The sequence below is a fragment of the Oncorhynchus clarkii genome, chromosome 25, assembly GCF_045791955.1.
Source record: "Oncorhynchus clarkii lewisi isolate Uvic-CL-2024 chromosome 25, UVic_Ocla_1.0, whole genome shotgun sequence".
In the NCBI taxonomy this organism is placed as follows: domain Eukaryota; kingdom Metazoa; phylum Chordata; class Actinopteri; order Salmoniformes; family Salmonidae; genus Oncorhynchus; species Oncorhynchus clarkii.
In genome coordinates, this window is record NC_092171.1 from 22,181,771 (window position 1) to 22,198,351 (window position 16,581).

Here is a 16,581-nt window from a genome sequence, read left to right on the forward strand (position 1 = left end):
ACAAGGTATTTCTGTTTTTGCTTTGTCGTTATGGGGTATTGTGTAGTGATTGCTGAAGAAAATGTTGTATTTAATTAATTTTAGAATAAGGCTGTAACGTAACAAAATGTGAAATAGTCAAGTGGTCTGAGTACTTTCCGAAATCACTGTATGCCTATGTCTGTGTGAGATGGATGTTATTGTCACTGGAGCAGGGTGTCATTTTAATAGAGCTAGCTCAACCAGCTGGACCTGCTCTCTAGTCTCTTCACCACATTGCTCACATTCTCCCCACATTACATACACACTCAACCCACTCAACATGCTAAATACCGGTATGTTAAAGAAAAACCTAACAATGCAGATGTTTTTTTATCTCAATATCAAATCATTTCTGGGTAACAATTAAGTACCCTTCTGTGATTTATTATTTTGAATTAAATGGTAAAAAAGAAACAGAAATAGTTTCTTAATAAAGAGCAATTTCTCAAGATGTATTTTTCTATGACTGTCTTGGAGTGGTCTGAGTGGGGAGAGAAACTGAAAACTAGCTGAGGTTTGGAACTCTCTTTCTTATTGGTCTATTAACTATATTACCGCCTGGTGATGTCACCAGGCAGGCCAAAACATCATCCCACCAAAACCAAGTGGCCTTTTCTAACAGCTCTTACACTAAAAGGACATCATTATAATTTTCACAGTATTACCCCAAGCTTACAGTGTGGAAATATATATAAAACACAGGAAAATCATATTTGACTGCACTGGGCCTTTAAATAGTCTAGTCTAATGTCTCCTGTGTTTGTGTGCAGGTGGACCTGGAGCCAGAGGGCAAGGTGTACATACTCATAGCACTCAATGGCTCCTTCATTGATGGTAAGAGTTTTTCACTGTATCTCACACTAACCCTCTATCTATTTCATCCATAGATGGCACAACTATCTCTTTCTCCCTCTTTCTCTGTTCCTATCTTTTATTTTTCTTACACTGAGACAGCATACATTCTTTCAACTCCTTAAATATTCAGTAACATTTTGTTCTATTCGACCCTCCTCCCTCTAAAGTTAAAAGTCTGTCTGTCTGTCTGGCTACTTCAACACAGCCACTGATGCAGTTGATAACTAACAGGCTGTCAAACAGACATTCGGCGTCACAAAAACCTGGTTGTGTGTATGTGTGAGCGTTTGTGCATGCCTGTGACTGACTTACTGTAAGACATACTGTAGATGCTTTGACTGATGGGAATCCTATCTCCTTTGTTTCCTTTCAGATAAAAGCAACAATGTTCTATCATCCATATTTCCTGTCTGAATAACATACTCCCCTCTAGCAGTTTGTATAGTGCTCTGCCGTGATTTTATCACCACTGAAAATCATCATGACCTTATCTAAACTGCATCTGACCTGGATACCCTACAAATAAAAACTGCACATAGCTCTGCAATTTTCTCTCACTTTATCATAATATCATTCATACACTTCTCCATTCTGAAGGTCACTTCCCTGATATAATAATATTTAATTTGTAAAGAGTACGATTGGGATAGTTCATGAATGCTTTAGGGAGGTTCCGTCCAGGAAATAACACACATTAAACCCTAGTTTTTGCTTTGGCAAATCAAACATCCTTCAATAGCTGACAATTGAGTGCCATTCTCAGTGTAGTACTCCACCACCTGTCTCTCTGACATGTGTCGGGACTCTAAAACATACAACTTTCCTCTGTTCGTATGTGGTTTTAGCACCTCACAAACTCAACTATTATTACTCTAGACAGACACACACGCACACAGACATACACACTCACCTATAGACACGCACACACTCATCCATAATACCATACATGATATGATCAGTGGCATGTATTCATGGATGCCAAGGGAAGCCAGGCTTCCCCCAAAAATGTACCAAGAAAAAAACATATAAAATAAACTCCTTCAAGACTGTTGGAAAAGCATTCCAGGTGAAGCTGGTTGAGAGAATGCCAAGTGTGCAAAGCTGTCAGGGTGGCTATTTGAATCTCAAATATAAAATCAATTTTGATTTGTTAAACTTTTTATTTTGGTTACAACATGATTCCATTTGTGTTATTTCATAGTTTTGATGTCTTCACTATTATTCTACAATGTAGAAAATAGTAAAAATAAAGAAAAACCCTTGAATGAGTAGGTGTTCTAAAACTTTAGACTGGTAGTGCAATCTCTCTGTGTTTCATACGTTCAGCCTCTTGTGAATTGAACAAAATGTATCTCACCGGAGAAAGCATCCCAGTGAACGAAACAGCGCCCCTCTGTCTCAGTTTGTGTAGTGTATCTATCCGATGCTGTCTGGTCAGAAAAAGTATGAAATTGATGCTGCCCATAATATTGAATGCAAGGGAAGCCAGCAAGTATTTGGCCTCCCTTGATAATAGCCAATCAGCTATTAAACTGAGTGAGCTCAGCTTTGAATGGTCCTGGCGCAACAAAAACATTTTTTAAGGGAAGATAGTTTGGATTTGGCTTCAGTCCAATCACATCACAGGCCAATCATCATTACTGACAGAAAACAAATTAATTGTTGTGTTCTCCGGTGGCTAGCTAGCTAAAATCGTCCCTTTCCTAAATTAGCCATGGATGGAGATAGGGATATGGACTTAATTCTCCATACTGGTCAATCATTAAAACGGCGATTCTGATCCAACCATAAATTCGTACATTGTGCCCCTGGCCTGAGAGGATGGAAGTTTAACGTTTAGCTAGATTGCGGTATGCTAATGTTAACTAGCTGGCCTGACCTATCGTTGCCCATGAAAGGAAGTTAGGCTAGCGAGCAAGTATTTTAACCAGGTAGCCTAGGTCAACAACAACTTAAAGTGTGACTGTGTGACTGTCATAGACCGTTTAGGCAACATGAAGGGAGAGAAATACTCCTCAGAATCAATTTGAAAGAAATAAGCTTTTTGTGCTTATTGAACATTTCTGGGATCTTTTGTTTCAGCTCATGAAACATGGGACCAACACTTTACATGATGCGTTTATATTTTTGTTCACTGTAGTTGTCACTCTATTAGACTAAGCATAGGTGATAAGCTGTTGAAATTGAAATGGTGCTGGAATAGGGGAGACCACTCCAGTTTTCTTTGCGTCTTGCGGTAACTCTCTGTGGCTCTAAATAAATAGTTGTTTAGTAGTGTGAAAATGTCAAACATTACCTTGCTCTATCATGCTGTAGGTCATGTAACTGTTTGCTACATGCAATATGTTTTGTGGACTTCACAGGACAGATGTTGCTCTCTGGTTTTGTAATGAAACGTGTGGTTGACTTTATTCTGCCACTGTGTCTTTTTATTGCCTTGGGCCTTAGGCCAATATGTCATGGTGGTAAGGCATGTGAGCTAACAGGTTATAGAGCTATCAAAGCATTTATCACAACACCGGTTTAAGTATGGCTTTTTTGTCCTGGATTGGCTTCCTTGGTGATTTTACCCACGCAAAATATATATATATATATTTTTTATTTAACCAGGTAGGCAAGTTGAGAACAAGTTCTCATTTTTGACCTGGCCAAGATAAAGCAAAGCAGTGCGAAACAAACAACACAGAGTTACACATGGGATAAACAATAGTACAGTCAATAACAGAATTGAAAAATCTATGTACTGTGTGTGCAAATGTAGTAAGATTAGGGAGGTAAGGCAATAAATAGGCCATAGTGGCAAAATAATTACAATTTTGCAAATAAACACTGGAGTGATGGATGTGCAGAAGACGATTGTGCAAGTAGAGATACTGGGGTGCAAATGAGCAACAAAAAAAAATAACAATATGGGGATATTTTGTAAATGACATCGCTGAAGTTGAGGATCGGTAGGATGGTCTGTTTTACGAGGGTATGTTTGGCAGCATGAGTGAAGGATGCTTTGTTGCGAAATTGGAAGCCGATTCTAGATTTAATTTTGGATTGGAGATGCTTAATGTGAGTCTAGAAGGAGAGTTTACAGTCTAACTAGACACCTAGGTATTTGTAGTTGTCCACATATTCTAAGTCAGAACCGTCCAGAGTAGTGATACTAGACTGGCGGGCAGGTGCGGGCAGCAATCGGTAGAAGATCATGCATTTAGTCTTACTTGCATTTAAGAGCAGATGGAGGCCACGGAAGGAGTGTTGCTTACAGCTCAACACCGTGCAGGACGTTTGGCATTTGCCAAAGAACACCAAGATTGGCAAATTCGCCACTGGCGCCCTGTGCTCTTTACAGATGAAAGCAGGTTCACACTGAGCACATGTGACAGACGTGACAGTCTGGAGACGCCGTGGAGAACGTTCTGCTGCCTGCAACATCCTCCAGCATGACCGGTTTGGCGGTGGGTCAGTCATGGTGTGGGGTGGCATTTCTTTGGGGGACGCACAGCCCTGGTGTAACCGATGTGAAATGGCTAGCTAGTTAGCGGGGTGCGAGATAATAGCGTTTCAAACGTCACTCGCTCTGAGACTTGGAGTGGTTGTTCCCCTTGCTCTGCATGGGTAACGCTGCTTTGAGGTTGGCTGTTGTCGATGTGTTCCTGGTTCGAGCCCAGGCAGGAGCAAGGAGAGGGACGGAAGCTATACTGTTACACTGGCAATACTAAAGTGCCTATAAGAACATCTAATAGTCAAAGGTTAATGAAATACAAATGGTATAGAGAGAAATAGTCCTATAATTCCTATAATAACTACAACCTAAAACTTCTTACCTGGGAATGGTTGCAAGATTGAATCCCCGAGCTGACAAGGTAAAAATCTGTCGTTCTGCCCCTGAACAAGGCAGTTAACCCACCGTTCCTAGGACGTAATTGAAAATAAGAATATGTTCTGAACTGACTTGCCTAGTTAAATAAAGATTAAATAAAGGTGTAAAAAAATATATTTAAAAACAAATCGGCCAAATCGGTGTCCAAAATCGGTCCTAATTAATCGGCCATTCCGATTAATTGGCTGAACTCTAGTTATATCGTTTAGGACCTTGAGTGTGGCTGAGGTGCACCCATGACCCACTCGGTAACCAGATTGCAGAGCGGAGAAGGTACGGTAGGATTCGAAATGGTCGGTGATCTGTTTGTTAACTTGGCTTTCGAAGACTTTAGAAAGGCAGGGCAGGATAGATATAGGTCTGCAACAGTTTTGGTCTAGAGTGTCTCCCCTTTGAAGAGGGGGATGACTGCGGCTGCTTTCCAATCTTTGGGGATCTCAGATGATACGAAAGAGGTTGAACAGGCCAGTAATAGGGGTTGCAACAATTGCAGCGGACAATTTTAGAGAGGGTCCAGATTGTCTTGCCCAGCAAGGGTCCAGATTTTGCAGCTCTTTCAGAACATAAACTATCTGGATTTGGGTGAAGGAGAAATGGGGGAGGCTTGGGTAAGTTGCTGTGGGGGGGGCAGAGATGTTGGCCAGGATAGGGGTAGCCAGGTGGAATGCATGGCCAGCCGTAAAAAAAAATGCTTGTTGAAATTCTTGATTATTCGGTGGTGACAGTGTTTCCTAGCCTCAGTGCAGTGGGCAGCTGGGAGGAGGTGCTCTTATTCTCCATGGACTTTACAGTGTCCCAGAACATTTTGGACTTTGTGCTACAGGATGCAAATTTCTATTTGAAAAAGCTAGCCTTTGCTTTCCTAACTGCCTGTGTACTTCCCTGAAAAGTTGCATATCGCGGGGGCTATTTGATGCTAATGCAGTACGCCACAGGATGTTTTTGTGATGGTCAAGGGCAGTCAAGTCTCGAGTGAACCAATGGCTATATAACTTTTCTTAGTTCCATTTTTTTTGAATGGGGCATGCTTATTTAAGATGGTGAGGAAAGCACTTTTAAAGAATAACCAGGCATCCTCAACTGACGGAATGAGGTCAATATCCTACCAGAATACCTGGGCCAGGTCGATTTGATAGGCCTGCTCACTGAAGTGTTTTAGGGAGCGTTTGACAGTGATGAAGGGTGGTCATTTGACCGCATGCCCATTACGGACGTAGGCAGTGATCGCTGAGATCCTGATTGAAGACAGCAGAAGTGTATTTAGAGGGCAGGTTGGTCAGGATGATATCTATGAGGGTGCCCGTGTTTACGGATTTAGGGTTGTACCTGGTAGGTGCCTTGATAATTTGTGTGAAATTGAGGGCATCTAGTTTAGATTGTAGGACGGCCAGGGTGTTAAGCATATCCCAGTTTCGGTCACCTCACAGTACAGTCTGAAGATAAATAAGGGGCAAATAATTCAAATATGGTGTCCAGGGCACAGCTGGGGGCTGAGTATGGTCTATAACAAGCAGCAACAGTGAGAGACTTATTTCTAGAAAGGTGGATTTTTAAAAGTAGAAGCTCAAACTGTTTGCGCACAGATAGCATGACAGAACTCTGCAGGCTATCTCTGCAGTAGATTGCAACTCCACCCCCTTTGGCAGTTCTATCTTGGCGGAAAATGTTGTAGTTGGGGATGAAAATGTCAGAATCTTTGGTGGTCTTCCTAAGCCAGGATTCAGACACAGCTAGAACATCCGGGTTGGCAGAGTGTGCTAAAGCAGTGAATAAAACAAACTTAGGGAGGAGGCTTCCAATGTTAACATGTATGAAACCAAGGCAATTACGGTTTCAGAAGTCATCAAAAGAGAGCGCCTGGGGAATAGGAGTGGAGCTAGGCACTGCAGGGCCTGGATTTACCTCTACATCGGCAGAGGAACAGTAGGATAAGGGTACGGCTATAAGCAATAAGAATTGGTCGTCTAGAACGTCTGGAACAGAGAGTAAAAGGAGGTTTCTGGGGACGATAAAATAGCTTCAAGGTATAATGTACAGACAAAGGTATGGTAGGATGTGAATACAGTGCAGGTAAACCTAGGTATTGAGTGATGATGAGAGAGATATTGTCTCTAGAAACATCATTGAAACCAGAAGATGTCATCGCATGTGTGGGTGGTGGAACTAATAGGTTGGATAAGGTATAGTGAGCAGGACTAGAGGCTCTACAGTGAAATAAGCCAATAAACACTAACCAGAACAGCAATGGACAAGGCATATTGACATTAAGGAGAGGCATGCTTAGTCGAATGATCAAAAGGGTCCAGTGAGTAGTGAGGTTGGTTGGGGTCACGGCAATTCAGACAGCTAGCCGGGCCATCGGTAGCAAGCTAGCATAGGATGGAGGTCTGTTTTTAGCCACCTCGTGCGTTTCCGTCGGTAGGATTAGTGGGGTTCCGTGTGGTAGAGGGGATGAATCCAATTTGCAAAAAAACAAAAAACAATAGATAGAGTCCCAAGAAAAAATAAAATAAAATAAAAAAATCAATTGTCCGATAGGCCTATTCAGATAGCAGCCGATAAGACAGCTAACGATTAGCGGACCGCAGATGGGCGTTCAGGTTACGTCGCGACGGAGGAGCCAGCTGGATAACTCCCTCGGGTAGATAACGTCGGTAGTCCAGTTGTGAAGGCCCGGTGGGGCTCCGCGTTGGCAGTAAAACGGGTCCGGATAGGTGATTGTAGCCCAGGAGTGACTGATGGAACTCTTCAGCTGGCTAGCTCCGCAATAATTGATGTTTGCTCCGGAATCAACGTAAGCCGATAGTCACACGGATAGCAGCTAGCTAGCTGCGAGATCCAGGTATAAATGTCCAGAGTTAGCGGTTGAAATCCGGGGACATGGAGAGAAAAATAGGTCCGATATGTTCCGGTCCGAGCCGCGCCGTACAAAACTGGTGATAGATTTTTGAGCTAAAGGATAGCTGATGACCACAAACCGTGGTTAGCTGAATACTAACGATTAGCCAGTAAAGAAGCTAACTAGCTTCTGATTAGCTTCTGGTTAGCTTCAGGCTAGCTTCTGGATTAGCTTCTGGCTAGCTTCTGGTTAGCTTCTATGGAGGATTACAGATTTGAGGTAAATAATACTTTCTTTTTTTTTTAAATATAAATTGGTGAGGCGGGTTGCAGGAGAGTGTTTTGAAGATGAGTTTATGGAAAATAAAAAATATATATAAAAAGGTATGCGAAGAAAGTTGTAAATATATATATATATATATACAGGACACGGCAAGACAAGGACAAAAGACGTCTGACTGCTATGCCACCTTGGAGCAAGATGTGTGTGTGCTAAAGCAGTGAATAAAACAAACTTAGGGAGGAGGCTTCTGATATTAACATGCATGAAACCTAGACTTTTACGGTTACAGAAGTCAACAAAAGATAGCGCCTGGTGAATAGGAGTGGAACTGGGGGCTATAGGGCCTGGGTTAACCTCTACATCACCAGAGGAACAGAGGAGGAGTAGGATAAGGGTACGGCTGAAGGCTATAAAAACTGGTCGTCTATTGCATTGGGGACAAAGAATAAAAGGAGCAGATTTCTGGGAGTGGTAGAATAGATTCAGGGTATGATGTTCAGACAATAGTATGGTAGGATGTGAGTACAGTGGAGGTAAACCTAGGCGTTGAGTGACGATGAGAGAGGTTTCGTCTCGAGGCACCAGTTAAGCCAGGTGAGGTCTCCACATGTGTGTGGGGTGGGACAAAAGAGCTATCTAAGGCATTTTGAGTGGGACTGAGGGCTGAAATAAAACAGTAAGAACTAGCCAAGACAGCAGTAGACAAGGCATATTGACATTAGAGAGAGGCATAAAGCAAACACAGTTGTTGATCAGGAGAGCTAAGACAACAACGTGTAAATGGCGATGAAAGGGCAGAGTGGGTTGGTTAGGACATACAGGACCTGAGTTTGAGGCTGGGGCCGACAGGTAAACAAAATGAGGTACCGTGTTATTGAAACAGTACAGGGGGCATCCGCTGTGTAGCCGAGTGATCATAGGGTCAAAAGAGCAGCAATAGGTGAGTCAGGGTGCTGTTCGGTAGTCACTACTACACTAGGCGAGCAGGGGACACAGAGTTCAGAAAAGCTAGCGGGCTGGGGCTATTAAATGGTTATTTGGCGACATCGTAACAGAATAGCCTGTTGAGACCCCCTCGGACAGTTACATCGGTAGACCAGTCATGATGGATCGGCGGGGCTCCGTGTCGGCAGTAAAAGGGCCAATTGGAAAAATAGGTATTGTAGCCCAAGAATTGGCTGAAGGACCTCTTTGGCTAGCCGGGAGATGGGCCTAGCTCGAGGCTAGTTCCAGGCTAACTGGATGCTTGTTTCGGGACAGAGACGTTAGCCAGGAGTAGCCACTCGGATAGCAGCTAGCTAGCTGCAATGATCCGGTGTAAAGGTTCAGAGCTTGCAGTTGGAATCCCAATACTGTCTGACCCCCATCCCATTCTGTTCCCATGTTCTAAGATGATGCCACGGGGAATGTGAAGGTGTTTAAGCAGTTCAACAGGAAGAGGCAGGGGGCCGTGAAACGCAAAATTCACCAGGTCAACGGACACAAGTTCATGTCCACATTCCTACGGCAGCCCACCTTCTGCTTCCACTGCAAAGAGTTCATCTGGTAAGGACACACACACACACACACACACACAAAACATATGTTTTACTATTCTTGAGGGGACCTAAAATTGATTTCCATTCTGGTACCCTAACACTACACTAACCTTAACTCCTATCCCTAATTGTAACCATAAGCCTAATCCCTATATTGAAAATAGTCTTTGGGAGAATGTTCCTTGATTTACTGTCCTTGTGGAGACTTGGGGATTTCCGGTACCCACAAGGATAGTAATACAAGACCACACACACACTCCACTGCCCTCACCTCATAGAGTTCATCTAACGTGTTACACATAGTGATAGTATTGTCGATGGTTTATAATAGAAACAGTCAGTTACAAATATATTTCATATGTAAACAGTATGCTTTGCATGATTCCTGACTGTCAGGTCTTCTGTTACAGGGGTGTTTTTGGGAAGCAGGGTTACCAATGCCAAGGTGAGTGACCCTTTTTCTCCTTTTCACTGTTTTCTTTCTTGAGTCTTTCTTTCTGCTCAAACCCCCAGTCTTTCTTTTCTCTCACTCTTATTCACACCATTTCTGTGACCACCAGCCCACTCAGAAAGGAAGTCAGTGCTACGCCACAGAGACGGAGCTCTCTCTCACACGGCCTGTTTTTATTATTGAGCTGCTGAACCCAAAACCCAATCATCTCACAGTGCCCGGCCTCTATCTCAAATAATTAAGCCACATGGTCTTTCTCAGAAACAATTGATAAAAATCCCTAGTGTTTCAGCAGGAAGCTGATGCCTTTGTCAGGGTTTCTTTCACACTTAACGGCTGTGTTAATGAAAAACATGGTTTGATTGTTGTTTTGATTAATTCTCTGTCTGTTTTCCAGTATGCACTTGTGTGGTTCACAAGCGATGTCATCAGTTGGTTGTCACGGTGTGTCCACGCATGAAGAAGCCTGTCAAGGAGCCGGTGAGACAACATACAGAGACGAGCCATTTGAACTTTAACACCATACCCCTATTACACTACAATAACACTGTAACATCTCTGTCATGTCATTACTAGAACACCCACCCCTCCACATTCCAAAAATCACTCTCTCATCAATGGAATGTGTTCTGACAATGCAAAGACAAAAAGTTGTCTTTGTACCTGAAATACACTATTTTGACTATCCGGGGGATTCCAGAGTCAAAATCGGCTGTTCTACAGGTGCATTGTGCATCAGCTGATAGATCCAGATCCAGTCAGATGGCCTTCAGACGCAGATGAAAATATCTTTATTCAGGAACTGTGTCAGTCAGGGACCCTGCCCCGGATGCTGTTTGTGCTGAGTTGTTGTGGGTGAACAACATCAAGCTACTGAATACAGATGTAGGATCTTAATTTGATCACCCTGTTGCAGGAGAACTGCAATGCAGGTTTAAAAAGGCTTCTGAAGTTTGTAATTACCAGTTTGAAATTTCAGACTTTATTTTCCCTTAAAATGTCCATTCATTATAATCCACATAATAATTCACATTTCCTGTTGCTGCAGGATAGTTTTCTGCTGAAGCAAACTGGCACAATGACATGATGCCATGTGATGGTTTGCTTGAGCACACACTGCTACCTGCTGGCTGTGTGGTTTATAACATGCAGTATTTACATGGTTTCCCATTCAAACCGAGGTCAATGCAGTGGTGGAAAAAGTACTCAATTGTCATACTTGAGTAAAAGTAAACATACCTTAATAGAAAATGACTCAAGTAAAAGTCACCCAGTAAAATACTACTTGAGAAAAATATAAAAGTATTTGGTTTTAAGTATACTTAAGTATCAAAAGTAAATGTAATTGCTAAAATATACTCAAGTATCAAATGTAAAAGTATGATTCATTTCAAGTTCCTTATATTAAGCAAACCAGACAGCACAAATGTCTTTTTTTTTTTAAACGAATAGCCAGGGGCGCACACCAACATAATTTACAAACAAAGCATTTGTGTTTACTGAGTCCGCCAGATAAGAAGCAGCAGGGATGACCAGAGATGTTCTCTTGATAAGTGTGTGAATTGGACCATTTTTCTGTCAAAATGTAACGAGTACTTTTGGGTGTCAGGGAAAATGTATGGAGTAAAAAGTATATTATTATCTTTAGAAATGTAGTAAAGTAAAAGTTTCCATAAATAGTCAAGTACAGATACACCCCCCCCCCCCCCCCCACACCCCCCCAAACTACTTAAGTAGTCCTTTAAAGTATTGTTTACTTAAGTACCTTATACCACTGGGCCAATGTGATGACATTCTGATAAATTCTCATTCACAGACCACCAATCAAGGCTTCAGTATCAACGTCCCCCATAAGTTTAACATCCACAACTTTAAGGCTCCCACCTTCTGTGACCACTGTGGTTCTCTACTGTGGGGCCTTGTCAGACAGGGTCTACACTGCAAGAGTAAGATTCTTTCTCTCATTTCTTATATTCTTTCTCTCTCAGATGTTTATAGGCAGGTGTTCCATTTTCATGGCTTATTAACCTGTACTTCCTGTCTGTTGTGTGTCTGTCCTCTGCAGTCTGTAAGATGAACGTACACATCCGCTGTAAAGGCAACGTAGCACCCAGCTGTGGGGTCAACAGTGTGGAGCTGGCCAACAAGCTGGCAGAGATGGGGCTGCAGGCTGGGGGGCTCTCCAAACGCAACTCACTGGTATGCTAACTAGATGAAAAGAGAGAGCGGGAGAGGAAGAAATAGTGTGCCAAGTTAACCCACACATACAAACCACAGGAGGTTGGTGGCACCTTAATTGGGGAGGACAGGCTCGTGGTAATGGCTGGACTGGTATATGTGAAATGGTATTAAACAAATGGTTTCCATGTGTTTGATGCCATTTCATTTGCTCTGTTACAGACATTATTATGATCTGTTATCCCCTCAGCAGCCTCAACTGATACACACACGTACTTAGATACATACACATACAGTTTATATACACTAATGTTGGAGTCATTAAAACTCGCTTTTCTTTTTTTTCATTTTTTTTTTTTTTTATCCCCCTTTTCATGGTATCCAAATGTTAGTAGTTACTATCTTGTCTCATCGCTACAACTCCCGTACAGGCTCGGGAGAGACGAAGGTCGAAAGTCATGCGTCCTCCGAAACACAACCCAACCAAGCCGCACTGCTTCTTAACACAATGCGCATCCAACCCGGAAGCCAGCCGCACCAATGTGTCGGAGGAAACACTGTGCACATGGCGACCTGGTTAGCGTGCACTTCGCCCGTCCCGCCACAGGAGTCGCTAGTGCGCGATGAGACAAGGATATCCCTATCGGCCAAACCCTCCCTAACCCGGACGACGCTAGGCCAATTGTGCGTCGCCCCACAGACCTCCCGGTCGCGGCCGGCTGCGACAGAGCCTGGGCGCGAACCCAGAGTCTCTGGTTGCACAGCTAGCACTGTGATGCAGTGCCCTAGACCACTGCGCCACCCGGGAGGCAAAAACTTGTTTTTCAACCACTCCACAAATTTCTTGTAACAAACTATAGTTTTGGCAAGTCGGTTAGGACATCTACTTTGTGCATGACACAAGTAATTTTTCCAACAATTGTTTACAGACAGATTATTTCACTTATATGTAATTCACTGAATCACAATTCCAGTGGGTCAGAAGTTTACATACACCATGTTGACTGTGCCTTTAAACAGCTTGGAAAATTCCAGAAAATTATGTCATGGCTTTAGAAGCTTCTGATATGCTAATTGTCATCATTTGAGTCAATTGGAGGTGTACGTGTGGATGTATTTCAAGGCCTACCTTCAAACTCAGTGCCTCTTTGCTTGACATCATGGGAAAATCTAAAGAAAGTAAGACCTCAGAAGAACAAATTGTAGACCTCCACAAGTCTGGTTCATCATTCGGAGCAATTTCCAAATGCCTGAAGGTACCACATTAGTCTGTACAAACAATAGTACGCAAGTATAAACACTATGGGACCACGCAGCCGTCATACCGCTCAGGAAGGAGACGTGTTCTGTCTCCTAGAGATGAACGTACTTTGGTGTCGAAAAGTGCAAGCCAATCCCAGAACATCAGCAAAGGACCTTGTGAAGATGCTGGAGGAAACCGGTACAAAAGTATCTATATCCACAGTAAAACGAGTCCTATATAGACATAACCTGAAAGGTCGCTCAGCAAGGAAGAAGCCACTGCTCCAAAACTGCAATAAAAAAGCCAGACTACGGTTTGAAACTGCACATGGGGACAAAGATCGTACTTTTTGGAGAAATGTCCTCTGGTCTGATGAAACAAAAATATAACTTTTTGGCCATAATGACCATTGTTATGTTTGGAGGAAAAAGTGGAAGGCTTGCAAGCCGTATAATACCATCCCAACAGTGAAGCACGGGGGTGGCAGCATCATGTTGTGGGGGTGCTTTGCTGCAAGAGGGTCTGGTGCACTTCACAAAATAGATGGCTTCATGAGGAAGGAAAATTATGTGGATATATTGAATCAACATTTCAAGACATCAGTCAGGAAGTTAAAGCAAATGGGTCTTCCAAATGGACAATGACCCCAAGCATACTTTCAAAGTTGTGGCAAAATGGCTTAAGGACATCAAAGTCAAGTTATTGGAGTGGCCATCACAAAACCCTGACCTCAATCCTATAGAAAATATGTGGGCAGAACTGAAAAAGCGTGTGCGAGCATGGAGGCCTACAAACCTAACTCAGTTACACCGGCTCTGTCAAGAGGAATTGGCCAAAATTCACCCAACTCATTGTAGGAAACTTGTGGAAGGCTACCCAAAACGTTTGACCCAAGTTAAACAATTTAAAGGCAATGCTACCAAATACTAATTGAGTGTATGTAAACTTCTGACCCACTGGGATTGTGATGAAAGAAATAAAAGTTGAAATAAATCATTCTCTCTACTATTATTCTGACATTTCACATTCATAAAATAAAGTGGTGATCCTAACTGACCTAAGAAAGGGATTTTTTTTGCTAGGATTAAATGTCAGGAATTGTGTGAAAAGGTGAGTTTAAATGTATTTGGCTAAGGTGTATGTAAACTTCTGACTTCAACTGTACATACATTACATACATACTCTGTTGTCCCCCAGTCCCCTGGAGGGCAGGGCCAGGAGCGGGCCCTCAGTGTGAGGAGGGAGAGTGGAAACCCTCAGCAGCAGACCAGACGGCTGGGTATCACTGACTTCACCTTCCTACAGGTGTTGGGCAAGGGCAGCTTCGGCAAGGTGAGACAATAGAGATACACTATGGAGCGATAACACAAGGGACTGTGTGAGGGTTTGGAGTTGGGTTAGTGACGTGTGTGTGTGTGGTATATTCTTATGTCAGGTGATGCTGGCTCGGTTGAACTGCACTGAGCGGGTGTTCGCAGTTAAGGTGCTGAAGAAGGACATAATTCTGCAGGATGATGATGTTGAGTGCACTATGACAGAGAAGAGAGTGCTGTCACTAGCTGGCTGCCACCCCTACCTCACTCAGCTCTACTGTTGCTTTCAGACACTGGTGAGACACGCGCACATTCTTACATTTACAGTTGACTGCAATATATATATTTGCTGTAATGCAGTTAGAAAAGCCAAGGCTAGCTTTTTCAAGCAGAAATTTGCTTCCTGCAACACAAACTCAAAACAGTTCTGGGATACTGTAAAGTCCATGAAGAATAAGAACACCTCCTCCTAGCTTCCCACTGAACTGAAGATAGGAAACTCTGTCACCACCGAAAAATCCACTATATTTGAGAATTTCAGTTAGCATTTTTCTACGGCTGGCCATGCTTTCCACCTGGCTACCCCTACCCCAGTCAACAGCACTGCACCCCCACAGCAACTCGCCCAAGCCTTCCCCATTTCTCCTTCTCCCAAATCCAGTCAGCTGATGTTCTGAAAGAGCTGCAAAATCTGATCCCCTACAAATCAGCCGGGCTAGACAATCTGGACCCTTTCTTTCTAAAATGATCTGCCGAAAATGTTGCAACCCCTATTACTAGCCTGTTCAACATCTCTTTCTCTTTCTCTGAGATTCCCAAAGATTGGAAAGCAGCTGCGGTCATCCCCCTCTTCAAAGGGGGAGGACACTCTTGACCCAAACTGCTCTATCCTACCCTGTCTTTCTAAGGTCTTCGAAAGCCAAGTCAACAAATAGATCACCGACTATTTTGAATCCCACCGCACCTTCTCCGCTATGCAATCTGGTTTCAGAGCTGGTCATGGGTGCACGCTCAAGGTCCTAAACGATATCTTAACCGCCATCAATAAGAAACAATACTGTGCGGCCGTATTAATTGACCTGGCCAAGGCTTTCGACTCTTGTCAATCACCACATCCTCATCGGAAGACTCGATAGCCTTGGTTTCTCAAATGATTGCCTCGTCTGGTTCACCAACTACTCTCATAGAGTTCAATGTGTCAAATCGGAGGGCCTGTTGTCCGTGCCTCTGGCAGTCTCTATGGGGGTGCCACAGGGTTCAATTCTTGGGCCGACTCTCTTCTCTGTATACATCAATGATGTCGCTCTTGCTGCTGGTGAGTCTCTGATCTACCTCTACTCAGACGACACCATTCTGTATACTTCTGGCCCTTCTTTGGACACTGTGTTAACAACCCTCCAGACGAGCTTCAATGCCATACAACTCTCCTTCCCTGGCCTCCAACTGCTCTTAAAAACATGCTCTTCAACCGATCGCTGCCTGCACCCGCCCGCCCGTCCAGCATCACTACTCTGGACGGTTCTGACTTAGAATATGTGGACAACTACAACTACCTAGGTGTCTGGTTAGACTGTAAACTCTCCTTCCAGACTCACATCAAACATCTCCAATCCAAAGTTAAATCTAGACTTGGCTTCCTATTTCGCAACAAAGCATCCTTCGCTCATGCTGCCAAACATACCCTCGTAAAACTGACCATCCTACCGATCCTCGACTTCGGCGATGTAATTTACAAAATAGCCTCCAATACCCTACTCAATAAATTGGATGCAGTCTATCACAGTGCCATCCGTTTTGTCACCAGAGCCCCATATACTACCCACCACTGCGACCTGTACGCTCTCGTTGGCTGGCCCTCGCTTCATACTCGTCGCCAAACCCACTGGCTCCATGTCATCTACAAGACCCTGCTAGGTAAAGTCCCCCCTTTTCTCAGCTCGCTGGTCACCATAGCAGCACCCACCTGTAGCACGCACTCCAGCAGGTA

The 16,581-nt window shown here is 43.5% G+C and overlaps 1 protein-coding gene across 1 annotated transcript in view; it reads left to right on the forward strand.

Annotated features, from left to right (window-relative positions):
* The window catches only part of LOC139383436 (protein kinase C, eta, a), a 49,580-nt gene that overhangs the window by 10,339 nt on the left and 22,660 nt on the right, over window positions 1-16,581 (forward strand). The window contains exons 2-9 of the mRNA XM_071127984.1: window positions 792-855; window positions 9,263-9,416; window positions 9,820-9,854; window positions 10,258-10,340; window positions 11,677-11,806; window positions 11,926-12,059; window positions 14,479-14,613; window positions 14,717-14,890. Coding sequence (XP_070984085.1) covers window positions 792-855; window positions 9,263-9,416; window positions 9,820-9,854; window positions 10,258-10,340; window positions 11,677-11,806; window positions 11,926-12,059; window positions 14,479-14,613; window positions 14,717-14,890 — 909 coding nt within the window. The remainder of the gene's footprint in view (window positions 1-791; window positions 856-9,262; window positions 9,417-9,819; window positions 9,855-10,257; window positions 10,341-11,676; window positions 11,807-11,925; window positions 12,060-14,478; window positions 14,614-14,716; window positions 14,891-16,581) is intronic.